Here is a 12,470-nt window from a genome sequence, read left to right as displayed (position 1 = left end):
GGTCACAATTCAGGCAGGGAATGTTCCAAGGCTTTCATGGGATGACTGATTATCCTGTGTTCCCCATGTCTTCCACTCCAGATTGTTCCCACCTGTATCATCCAGGAGCACCTGGTCCAGTCCAGGGACACTTCCCCATACCCCTGGTCCAGTCCAGGGGCTCTTCATTGCTCAGCTGGTTTGGTCAAGGCTTGTCAGGAGCTCCTGAGATCATACTCAGAAGAAGAATGGGGACAGACTTAGTTGTAATAAGACAAGTGATAATGGTTTTCAACTGAAAAAGAGCAGATTGGAACTAGATATAAGGAAGAAATTGTTTACACTGAAGGTGATGAAACACTGGCACAGGTTGCCCAGAGAGGTCATAGATGCCCCAGCCTTGGAAACATTCAAGACCAGGTTAGAAATGCTGTGAGCAACCTGATCTAGTTGAACGTGTCCCTGTTCATTGCAGGGGGTTGGACTACATGACCTATAAAGATCCCATCTGACTCAAACTATTTAGGATTCTATAGTTCTTTCCTACAGAGCCAAGGCTGACAAGGCTGACACAGGTTTCAGACCCAGCTGAGCATCCCCTTTGATGGCCCATCTGGCAGCTCTGCTAAAAAGCTGCTGCAAAGAACCTCCAGACCTAGAGGAGCTTTTGTGCTGGGCTCAGCTGTGGCTCTCAGGGCTGGGGGTTGGCTTTTGGCTGCCAGGTGCCCACCAAAGCTCTCTCTCACTCCTCCTCCTTCTCTGCCCACCTTCATGCCTGCAGAGTTGTTTCTCCTACATTTCTCTCACTCCTCTCTGGGTTCCAGCACCCTGGATTTTATCCTTTCTCCAAAGGGTTATCACAGAGGTGTCTCTGGAACTGCTTTTTGGCTCAGCTTTGGGCACTGGCTGGTCCATTTTAGAACCACCTGAAACTGGCTCTCTCTGACACAGAGTCAACTCTTGATCTCCTCTTCCATAAGGGAAACCTGCAGCCCCCTCACTGCTACCAAACCTGATCCACAGGGTCATTCAAGTGCCCAGGAATACAGGAGGTCATTGAGCCCATTATTCCTCAGGCTGGTTAAACATGACTTTGTCCTCTCCCTCTCCCTGACTGCAGGTTCTTTCTGTCAGAGCAGAGCTGGGCTGGACCTCAGCCGTGCTTTGCTCCAGAGCCTGGTGGGGTGGGGGAGATGGCAATGGAAGAGTTGGGTTGGACTGGATGATCCTTGTGGGTCCCTTCCAGCTCAGCATATTCTGTCATTCTGTGTTTGGTTGGGTTTGGTTTGGTTGTGTTTGGCCTTTTTCTCCCCTTTTGAATTGCCCTTCCTCTGAAGTTTCATGAGTTTTTTCTTCATTGTCTTGGACCTTGGTGGGCACCTGATGGCAAGACAAGTTTATCCAACTCAGTCATCTTGACCACATTTTTGGTACAAGTCACCATTAACTAGACGAGGTTTCTCACAGACTCGCTGCAACTTGGCCTCATCCACAAAGGGGTGGAAAGTGCATTTCCTCCCATCATCCAGAGACATAATAGAGATGTTCCATAGGAATAGTCAAGGGCTGGTCCCTGATGGATGTCACCTGGGAGTTGCTGCCAAGTGGAATTTGTGCCATGACTTTTGAGCCTCATCAGTCATTCAACTTCCCACCCACCACATTTCACTTGTCCAGTCCAGCTCTCACCAGTCTGGCCCTAAGGAGGCCACAGGAGACCATGTCAAAGGCCTTGCTGAAGTCTGAGCACACAACATTCCCCTCTATTCCCCCCCACAGGGGTTCTGCAATCCCTACCTTGTCCTTCCCATGCTTGGCAATGGCTGCAGGAGGACTTGCCCCATCCCCTTCCCTGCTGAGCCTGAGCAGTCTGGAACTCTCCAACCCTCCTTGCTGCCCTGTTTGCAGACTGGTTCCATGTCTGCCTTTGCCAAGGCCCCAGGAAGCTCTGGGCTGGCTCTGGCCTTTCCAAGGGTTTGGGAGAGGTCTCCCAGTGACACTGCCCAGCCTTCCCAATATCCCTGACACCAAAAGCCTTTTCTGTTATCCCACAGTTCCAGTTTAGTGCTCGGGACACAACACATATTCTCATGGTTCTTCAGGAGAAAATTAGAAGTGATTTCATTATAGAGGTCAACTGGGGGAGCAGCCCAGTCTGGTCTGGCCCCACAGCAGTGCCCAGCCCAGGGTGCTGCAGAGCTCTGGGCACTCCCCCCACAGCCCCAGCCCCTCTGAAGGGCACAGCAGCTCCTGGGGCACAGAGAGGAGTCTCAGCATCCCCATCAGCTCAGGGGCTGGACACTCAGCGTGGCAGGAGGAAATGGAGGGCAGGGAAACTGCAGGAGCCCTGCTGTCACCTCCAGGAGATGCCCAGCACAGCCTGACTGTGCCCCTCAGTGCCAACCCCTCTGCCCAGCCCAGCCCAGAGTCCTGGCCCAGGGACAGAGCAGCCTGTCCCCAGGGAGGGCTGCAGAGAGAGGTGTCTCTGTGTCAGGGATTCCTCTCTGCAGGCCCAGAAATGCTGCCTTGCTCTTCTGCAGGGACATCCCTTTGCCCAGGTCAGTGTGTCCAGGCTGCCTTGGCCAGTTGCAGATCCCAGCCTGGGATCCCTGCAGGGCCCTGAGCTGGAGGTGCTGCTCTGCACAGGGAGGGGCTGTGGCACCCTGGGCTGAGCCTGCACTGGCCATGCTGGTCAGGGTGGGGAGCAGACCCAGCAGGATGGGGATCACTCCTCTCCACCCTCTGCCATAGTCCTGGAAGGCTCAGTAGCCAAGAACAAGGCTGGGCAGGACCATGGGCTGTTTCCAATGGCACAGAGGGCAGGGCAGGGCTCCACTCCATGCAGCCTGTGGGCTGGAGAGTTCTTCAGGACACCCTCCTGGAAAGCCCAGCCCTGGCTCTGGTACAGCCCTCCCTGAACTGGGGAGGCACAAGGGGAGTTCACTGTGGGTCAGATGAGTCACTGGCCAGAGTCCTTTCTCTGTTCCTGCTGTGTCCCCTGGGCTTGCAGAACTCTCCTTTACCAGTTCACAGGGACATTTAGTACTTGATCTCTGGTAACTCCACCCTGGGCAGGATTCTGCTCCAGGGTTCCATTCCCTGCTGACTGGATGGGACGGGCTGTCCCTGCAGATCCTCTGTGCTCTCCTGCACTTCCTGAGTTCCTACAGACAAGTCCTCACCTCCATCAGAGCCCTTACAAGCTGCAGAGCCCCAGGCAGGTGACCTGGAGAGCATTTGCCCTGGTGTTCTGGCCACCAGCACAGAACATCTGAACCAGCCCTCAGGCCCTCAAGTACCCCAGTGAGTCACTTCTCTCACTGCAGGGACTGAATGGGGAAACAAGCAAAGCAATGAGACTTTGCAGAGTCTGTTCCTTGGCCTTGTTCTTTACACCAACCTTTCAAAAAGAACAAAGTCTTCGGGAACTGCCCAGGGGGATCCCCTTTCCTGATGGAAATGATGTTAGGGAGCCCAGCTCTGTGCCAGCAGTGCCCAGGGCCTGTCCCTGCCCATGGTCACAGGACTGACACAGCAGTGACTGAGCTGCCAGAGCACTCAGGCCTTGGGCAAGGAGCAGAAAGGAGAGGGAGGCAGTGGAAAAAGAGCATCTCTGAAAAGCCCAAGAGCTGCTGCTCCCTGGCAGTGCTCCTGTACCAGGACTCTTTACCCCTTCTCCTCTGCACACAGGCACTGCCCTCCAGCTTCAGGGAAGTTCTTCAAAGGGGAATTTGGAAAAAAGAATTCAAATCCTTTATTCTACACAGAGACTGTGTTTCCTCATGTACAGAATAACAAAGCCAGGATGTTTGAGAAAGAAGTTGCTGCAGGAACTTTTATTTTGTTTAAATGCACACAGAGAATGATTCCTCATTTACACAATTGTGGGTCAAAATAAAGAGGTTGAGAATGAATTAGGTGTGAGATGAAGAATAAATTTCAGTGTTAACAACATTAAAAGACGAAAAAATGCAGGAAATCACTACCACTCTCAAAAGATTTAGAAGGCAGGCTGGGCCATTAAAGGGTTACACAACGAGTGTTCTGCAGAAGGAATAAGGCAGGTTCTTGCTCCTGAAAAGCATCCAGTCATCATTTTCCTTATGGCATCCTTGAGCTCCTGGTTCCTCAGGCTGTAGATGAGGGGGTTCAGTGCTGGAGGCACCACTGAGTACAGAAGAGACACAATCAGATCTAAGGATGGGGAGGAGATGGAGGGGGGTTTCAGGTCGGAAAATACACCAGTGCTGAGTAACAGGGAGACCACGGCCAGGTGAGGGAGGCACGTGGAAAAGGCTTTGTGCCGTCCCTGCTGAGAGGGGATCCTCAGCACAGCCCTGAAGATCTGCACATAGGAGAAAACAATGAAAATGAAACAACCGAACACGAAACAGGCACCAACCCCAAGGAGCCCAATTTCCCTGAGGTAGCCTGAGTGTGAGCAGGAGAGCTTGAGGATGGGGGGAATTTCACAGAAGAACTGGCCCAGGGCATTGCCCTGGCACAGGGGCAGGGAAAATGTATTGGCTGTGTGCAGCAGAGAATTGAGAAAGCCAGTGGCCCAGGCAGCTGCTGCCATGTGGGCACAAGCTCTGCTGCCCAGGAGGGTCCCGTAGTGCAGGGGTTTGCAGATGGCAACGTAGCGGTCGTAGCACATGATGGTGAGGAGGAAATACTCTGATGAGATGAAGAATAGAAAGAAAAAGGCCTGTGCAGCACATCCCGTGTAGGAGATGGTTGTGGTGTTATGGAGGGAATTGTGCATGGCTTTGGGGACAGTGGTGCAGATGCAGCCCAGGTCTGTGAGGGAGAGGTGGAGCAGGAAGAAGCCCATGGGGGTGTGCAGGTGGTGGTCACAGGCTACGGCGCTGAGGATGAGGCCGTTGGCCAGGAGGGCAGCCAGGGAGATGGCCAGGAAGAGCCAGAAGTGCAGGAGCTGCAGCTCCCGCCTGTCTGAGAATGCCAGGAGGAGGAACTGGGCCATGGAGCTGCTGTTGGACATTTGCTCCTTCCTCAGAGTATTTTGATCTGTTGAGGAGGAAAAGTCACTGCTGAGTTAGACCAGGCTTCTGCAGCCAAACATTACCCGTCTCAGCCACCCCACTCTCAGGCTCTCTCTCCTCACTCAGACCTCCCTGCAGCTCCCTCCCCTGAGTTCTGGCTTTTGCTGCCTGAGGGGACCATTGGAAGCAGGAACTCTCTGATGGGCTCCAAAGGCCTCCTTTCTTTGCTGGGAGAGGGACCTTGGAATGCAGGGTGATCTCAAATTAAATGTACTCCTGATACATCAAAGAGCTTCTCAGCTTTGCTGTTTGCAATTTGCCCAAATGAAGGACTGAGCTGAGGGAATTCTTTGGATTTGTTCACCCACTTGCACCTGCCACACTTAGGAGTGGTTGTGGAATTTTGAAGTCCCTGACATTCCTATTGCACTGCAGGTCAAGTCTTGTGGGTTCTGAGGGGCACAGGGACAGTCCCTCAGTGCAGAGAGAAGAGCTGCTCTGCCCATCAGTCCTGGGCTCAACTGCCCTGTGCTGGCAGCTTGGAGCTGGAGGAGCATCACACTCAACTGTTCCCCTCCAGAGAAACTGCCCAGAGATCCAGGAATGCATGTCCAAAGATCAGACTGACACACTCCTCACCTTTTCATCTCTCCCCTCCCAGAGTGAGACACAAAATGCTCCTTGCAGCTGCCCAGAGCATTTCCATGGATTTAGCACTGAGGAGTTTTCTCCATGGGGATCCTGTGCAGCACAGAGATCCTATGGCAGAGCTGTGCCCTTCTGGAGGGCACCTGCAGCCCTGCAGGACACCCAGGCAAACAGCTGAATCCCCGGAGGGTGCCTGGAGGGCACTTGGGCACTTGGCTCCCCCAGACACATCCCCACAGCAGCACCCAAAGGGTTTGTGTCTGCACAGGAATCTGCCCCCCCAAACCCCACACTGGCTCAGAAAACCCACTGGTAAAAACAAGGAGAGCCCAGGCAGCAGGGGATGGCAGTGAAATGCCACAGTGCTGCTGCCAAGGGAGGAGGGACACAGAGAGACAGCTGGAAATCAGGGCCCTGTCCTTGCCTGGGCTCTGGCTGCTGCAGGGCAATGCACAGCCCAGCCCCCGTGGGCCTGAGGGCACAGGCTCTGCTTAGGCTGGGAAAGGAGCCCAGGCAGGAGCTGCTCAGGGAAGGGGTCTGTGCCACAGGGACAGCAGGGAGGGGCCCCCATCCCCCTGCCCAGCATTTGTGGCAGCAGCTGCCTCTCCCTGCCTGCCTGTCTCTGGGTGAGGAGCTGTTCCTGCCAGCAGCCCCTGCCTGTGCCCAGCTCAGCTCCCTGCCAGTGCTGCCAGAGCCATCCCCAGCCCAGTGCCCAGGGGCAGCTCTGCCTGGGCAGGGGCTGCAGAGCAGATCCCAGACCCCCTGCGGTGGCTGGGAAGGGGGAGGTGTTCTGGGGGGATGTGCTTCCTGAGAAGGGCCCCTGGAAATGGAGGAGGTGGAGCTGAAGCTGTGAGGAGCCCTGAGCCTGCAGCTGAAGGGCCCTGCCCAGCCCTGCCCTGCCCTGAGGGGTCACTCCTTCCCCCCACCTCTTCTCCCTGCAGGGCCGTGGCAGCTCCTTGGCCGGGCTGAGAGCTGCCCCTGGCAGGCAGCAGAGTCCCTGCCCCAGCACACAGAGCCCTGGGGGCAGGACCCTGCTCTGCACCACAGCCCTGGGCACCCCTGGATGCACCCCCACCTTCCTACCCCACAGCCAGCCCTGGCACAGGGAACCTTCTTGCCCTGGGCCTCTGAGGGGGCAGCAGCAAGTCCTGCTCTGCAGCAGCTTCTCCTGCTGCACCCCAGCAAATCCAGCAGAGCCATCCTGACAGCTCCTGCCACTGCTGCCATTTGGCAGCTGGCAGAGGCACTTGCAGGAACTCACCTGCACTGCTCTGCAGCCACAGCCTGACCATGGCAAAGGGCTGGCAAGGTTCCTGCCCTGAGCAGCTCTGCCCTGTCCTCCCACCCCAGGATCCCTGGAACCTCCTGCTCCCTTCTCCTCTCTGCCCTTGCTGCCTGCAGCTCCTGCCCTGCTCTGCCATATGGCCACTTCCCCTGCACTGCAGCAACTGGGAGAGTCCTGCTGAAAGATCCTGGAAGCTGTGGGATGTGCCAGCTTGAGGAGGTGCCTCCAGGAAGGCAAGTTAAACTTTCCTACAGCCAGAGAATTCTTCCTTCAAATCCTGGGGAGGTCTCTCCTGTGGTGAGAGCTCAGTCACCTCCCAGCCCAGGCTGCCTCTCATCTCTCTGCCTTCTCTCCTGTGCCCTGGGTGCTGCAGGCAGTGCCCTCAGCCCTGCTGGGCTGTGCAGAGGAGCTGCTCCTGGGCACAGCTGTCTATTTGAAGCTCTTCTTGCTTGCCAGGAGCTCCCCGTGTGCCAGGAGCCCGGCCCAGCTCAGCAGCACAGCAACAGCCCCAGGCATTTCATGAACCTCGGGGGGTTTGGGGTTGTTTACATGAAACTCAGTCCCTGAGAGGAAGTTCAAACAACTTTTCAAGAAGTCAAAGTGAGATTGGAACACGAAAGTTTCTTGTAGTGCTAATGAGTCTCACTGAGGGACACAACTGAGAACATGTCCTCAGGTTCCAGTTAGAGCAGAAATCTGCAGACAGTGATGACAAGGATGGACAAGCAAGGGAAAGGTGGCTCTGATGCTGAACAAACCTTGACTTGTTTCCTTATTCCAACAGGCCAAGCCCTGACCCTCAGCCCCTGGGAAGGCAGATCCTGTCCTGCCTCATTCCTCAGGGCTCTTCCTGGGGCACTGGGATGTGGGATGTGCAGTGCCAAGGGCAGGTCCATGGGGTGGCACCTGCCAGGCTGCTGAGCAGGGACAAGGAGGCCATGAGGCCCCAGGGCTGCAAGGGGCACTCCCCTCCTCCTGGCCTCAGGGGCACAGACAGCAGCCATGGCCAAAGGCCTGCAGAAGGTGGCTCTGGCAGGGCCTTTCAGCTTCTCCCCCTCCCTGTCTCTTCTCCAGCCCAGGCTGTCCTACGGTGTCCATGCCCTGCCCCTTTCCCTGCAGGCTGTCGTCATCCCCCCGGCTGCCCCACCTGGCTGGCACCTTCCTGCACTGACATCTCTGCGTCCTCCCTGGCTCTTCCTGCACACACAAAGCCTTGGCCTCATCCAGACTCCTCCTGGCTGATGTGTTCCAGAACAGCGTTTTCCATTGAGTGAAATTCCTTTTTCCTCATGTCCGTGCTGGACCTCCCCAGCTGCACTTGGCATTATTTCTTTCTTTCTCATGTTCTTTTCTGCTCTGACAAAAGGATCCACCAGCTCTAAATCCTCCCTTCAAGCCCCCTGAGGACTGTCCTGTCCTGTCCTCAGTCTCCACACCAGTGAGGCCACAGCTCCTTAGCCCCTCTCTAGTGCTCATGTGCTTGAGACCTTTCAAGCCCATCTTGGGAGATCTCTGGGCACTCACAGATGTTTTTGCAGATGAAAATGTCGTGCTCATAGTCTAAGTAAATCACAGAGAATACTTTTAACCAAGGCCTGTAGTGACAGAACACCTGGCAGTGCTTTGAACTGAAAAAGTTTTTTATTGGATAATAGGAGGAAAGATTTAACAACCAGAGTGGCAAGAACTGGAAGAGGTTTCCAGAGAAGTGGATGTCCCATCCCTGCATTTGTCCAAAGTCAAGGACTGTGAGTAACCTCAATTAATAAAAGATGTCACTGTCTATGTCCAGGGACTTGGACCAGATGACCTTTTAGCTCTCTTGCAAGCCAAATCATTCTGAGATTCTTTTGAGTCTGAAGTCCCAAACTCCTTCTCCAAAGAATTTCCATGTTGAGGACATGAATTGCCATGTTTATGGAGAAACCCTTCTAAGCCCGAAAGGTAAAGAATCAATTCCAGGGAAGTTCCAAGGTATCTGTAGGAAACTTGAAGCAAGTGGGTCAGTGGCAGAACCTCTCAGGGTGACCTTGCAACTGAGGATGGGGGAATCGGCCTCAGGGTCTGAGACTCATGATGGGCAGCCAGAAAGGGGATTTGGGCACTGGGCAAGACTTGTCATGGGATGTCTAGGAAAGAACCAAAGCAAGGGTAGGATCACAGTGGTCACTGGAGGAACAAGCATGAGAAAAGAGAGAGCAAAGAGGCTGAAAAAGCTGGTCATGTTAAACAGGAGGCTGGTCAAGACACGTCCCTGGCTGTGCCCTGCCAGTGATCCCCACAGCCTGTCCCGTTTTCTTAAGAACTCCATTGCCAAGAAGTCTCTGTGGGGAGGGACCTCTCTGCTCCTGGCACAGATTGTGGCCCAAGTTCCAGTCACTGCAGCGGGAGCCACAAATAGTCAGGTCTTGTGTTCTTTGGGGGGCCAGACTCTGCCCAGACTGGGGGGGGTGTGTGTGTTGGAAGCACAAAAGAGTGAAGCAAATGCAAAGCTAAACACCCACTGTAGCCTGACTTTGTCCCTAAGTGGGGGATGAGAATTGGACCCAACATGTGCAGGGACAGATGGAGCTCTTTGGACTGGAAGTCAGCTTAAAGAAGACTGAAGTTTTCTATCAACCTGCACTTCAGGAAGTCTTCCATCATCCCCACATCACCATTGGCCAATCAGAGCTCAAATCAGTCCAGCAGTTTAATTATCTGGGAAGCATCATCTCCTTGAACGGTAAGATTGACAGAGAGACAGACAACAGGTTAGCAAAGGCATAGAGAGCTTTTGGAAAACTCCACAAAAGAGTTTGGCGAAATAAACACCTGAAGAAAAGTACAAAGATCCGTGTTTACAGAGCCATAGTGCTGTCTACTCTCTTATATGGGTCTGAATCATGGGTCATCTACCGCCACCTCCTGCGACTCCTGGAACGCTTCCATCAACGCTGCCTCCGCACAATCCTAAACATCCACTGAGAGCGGCTCCGGCGGGCAGAGTTCTCCCCAGTCCATGTGCGCCCGGCGACAAACCCTCCGTGCGCCCCGCGGGGAACAGCAAAGTTCCCGTGGCCGACCCCGCACACTCGGCACGGGCGGGGACCAAAAGCTCGCCCGGGCCCTGATCGAGGGCTCAAAGCCCCGCCCCGAGCTCATGAATATGCAGCAGGGTGGGACATTTGCATCCCCCGGGACGGCCCATTGGTGGGGCGGCGGCCAATCAGGCGCCAGGGGCAGAGGGTGGGGGCGGGGCAGCGGCCTTGGAACAAAGCCTTGGAAATCTTTGATCCATCCACGGGATGACTGGAACCATCACTTACATCAGGGTTATCTCTACCTGCTGTCTTTGTGTCATCTGACATCCAATGCGTGGGTTTTAAAACAATAGATTAAAGGGGTTGCACTTTTTAAAGGTGCAAGGAACACCAAATTCAACCCTCACAGTTGAATCAATAACACTCCAATAAATACCCACATCAGAAAAGCATCTCTTTTAAGTCCTGAAAACCAGAAAAGGGACTTTCCACATGGGTGTCCTGTCATCCAGAACTATTAGGGAAGAATTCAATTTCATAAAGTGCAGAGGATTGGTTAGAAATGCGAGGACATATGAACATGGCTAAGGCTATGGATGAGCTGCTAAAGTATAAGACGCAGTCTGACTAGGCCCATGAGAAAATCTGAGATAGCAGGGCCATGAGAAAGCAGCAGCGTCCTTGGGTATTCTAAATTGAGCTGAAGAACAGGAGCTAGGCATTACCAAAACAGAGACACTTAACGAGCCACCTGTGTAAACAATGAAAGACAGTTAAGATGATATCACCACCTAACTGAGCACCAATAATGAGCCTAATTTCTGTAATATTCATGAACCTATTATAGAGTGTATATTAAGCTGTTGTCAATCTACAATAAACGAAGTTCCTGGATTCTCACATTGAGGTGTCTAGAGCTTTCCGTCGCGACAAATTGGCGCCCGAACAGGGACCAGTGGGGGGTCCCTAGGGGATCAAGTCGGATCTCCTGGGTCGGAGTCAAGTCAGACTCGGAGTCAAGTCGGACTCCCGAGAGCCAAGTCGGGTTCTCGCAGCCGTGGTCGGACGTAGGAGTTTCGGTCGGTCTTGCCGTGCAGCACAAGAAGGCGAAAGGGCTGGATGAAAAAGAGCTCAACTTGCCGCCGCCGGACGCCTCCCTTCCGGGGATTTCGGACGGCGAAAGAGTTAAGTTCCGTGCTTCCAGGGCCCGGCGCCCGGGACGACTCCTGAAGAAGGAGGCCCGCCGACAAAGCCGCAAAGTCTCGTGGAAAGGGCTGCACAAAGCGTGGTAACACGTTTTTTAGGTAATTGAGGGACAGACGGCACTATCATTGCTCCAATGCTTTCTGGGAAAGCGGGGAGTTAAGACGAACTGGCTTTGCGGCAGATGCTGCTTTCATGTAAGGGCCAGGGATATGAAGCGAACACTGTAACTGCCTTTACTATCTCTACTTGGAAAGAACTTAGTGATAAACTCTTTACTGCTGCCTATAAGGGAGAAAAAGTTGCTGCTTCCCTCCTTACAATTTGGCGATTGTTATCTGGAACAGTAAAAGGCATTAAAGCACAGTCTGAGGACATTAGGATGCTACTGGATACCATCATACGGAGAAATCGTGTAAAAAGGGAGTCAAGCGGAGTTGAAGGGAGCCGGAGCGGGACCAGAGATCGCGGAGCGGGGCCGGGGACAACCGAGAGGCCCTACCAACATGAACGCGGTGCTAGCACCTCGGCAGTGCGTATCCAGGACGATCGGAGACGACGGCTGCAGTGTGAAAGTACTGCTGATAGACCAGAGATAAACTTTACGAACACTATGACTGAGTTCCACCTTAAGACATTTCCAGCTTTTCATCTGAACTGTGCAGCGGGACTGCGCTGCGCATTTGTGGCTGTGTTCACGGCGCTGTGTGCTTATGCCGCCGTGTTGAGTGAACCCGTGCCGGCGCCGGGTCTGTGCGCCTGTGCCGGGTGCCTACGGGGCGGCGCCGAGCAGCGGGGCAGTGGCGGTGGTCGCGCCGCCTGCGTGGCCCCGGCTCGGAGTGGTGCGCCCGCGTGCGTGCACGCCGGCGGCCCCGGGCGCGGCGGGCGGCGGGGGGGCTCTGTTTCCCCCGCACTGCTGACAGCCATGGTCCCAGGGGGTGTGCGTTCCCCTTCCCTTCTTTGCAGCGAGTGGTTTTTCCCTGGTGCTGCTCCTCTTCCTAGAGTTAATGACGGTAGCAAAAACATTGGGGGGTGCAGTCGGGGGAGGGGGAAAGCTGTTTCTCTTTTTCCCCGTTACACCAATCACCCCTTCTCTGAAACGTACCTGTTTGCAGCTGTTCTCTCCCTCTCCTATGTTTTTGTCTTTTCTTACGCAGACCCTGTGATTAAGTTCCTTCTGCTGATCTCTCTGGGTGAGCCCAGTCGCTCCTTCCCCTCCTTCTTCCTTCGGCAATGAGGAGCGTGGGGGGAGGCAAAGACGGTAAAACACGGAAAAAAGGGAAAAGAGAAAAAACAACTTAAAATTAACAATATCCCAACTTATAAATC

The 12,470-nt window shown here is 54.3% G+C and overlaps 1 protein-coding gene across 1 annotated transcript; it reads right to left on the bottom strand.

Annotated features, from left to right (window-relative positions):
• Positions 1-3,873: 3,873 nt before the first annotated feature.
• Positions 3,874-5,125, bottom strand: LOC135405376 (olfactory receptor 14J1-like). The gene has a single exon (XM_064640069.1). It carries the CDS (start codon positions 4,979-4,981, stop codon positions 3,980-3,982), a length of 1,002 nt encoding a protein of 333 aa, XP_064496139.1. The 5' UTR covers positions 4,982-5,125; the 3' UTR covers positions 3,874-3,979.
• Between the last annotated feature and the right edge of the window lie 7,345 nt (positions 5,126-12,470).

The sequence above is a fragment of the Pseudopipra pipra genome, chromosome W, assembly GCF_036250125.1.
Source record: "Pseudopipra pipra isolate bDixPip1 chromosome W, bDixPip1.hap1, whole genome shotgun sequence".
Lineage (NCBI taxonomy): Eukaryota > Metazoa > Chordata > Aves > Passeriformes > Pipridae > Pseudopipra > Pseudopipra pipra.
This window is presented reverse-complemented; position numbering and strand designations above follow the sequence as displayed.

Excerpts from the sequence above, each read along its gene's own strand:
- LOC135405376 (XM_064640069.1), bottom strand. The coding sequence starts at position 4,981 with ATGTCCAACAGCAGCTCCATGGCCCAGTTCCTCCTCCTGGCATTCTCA.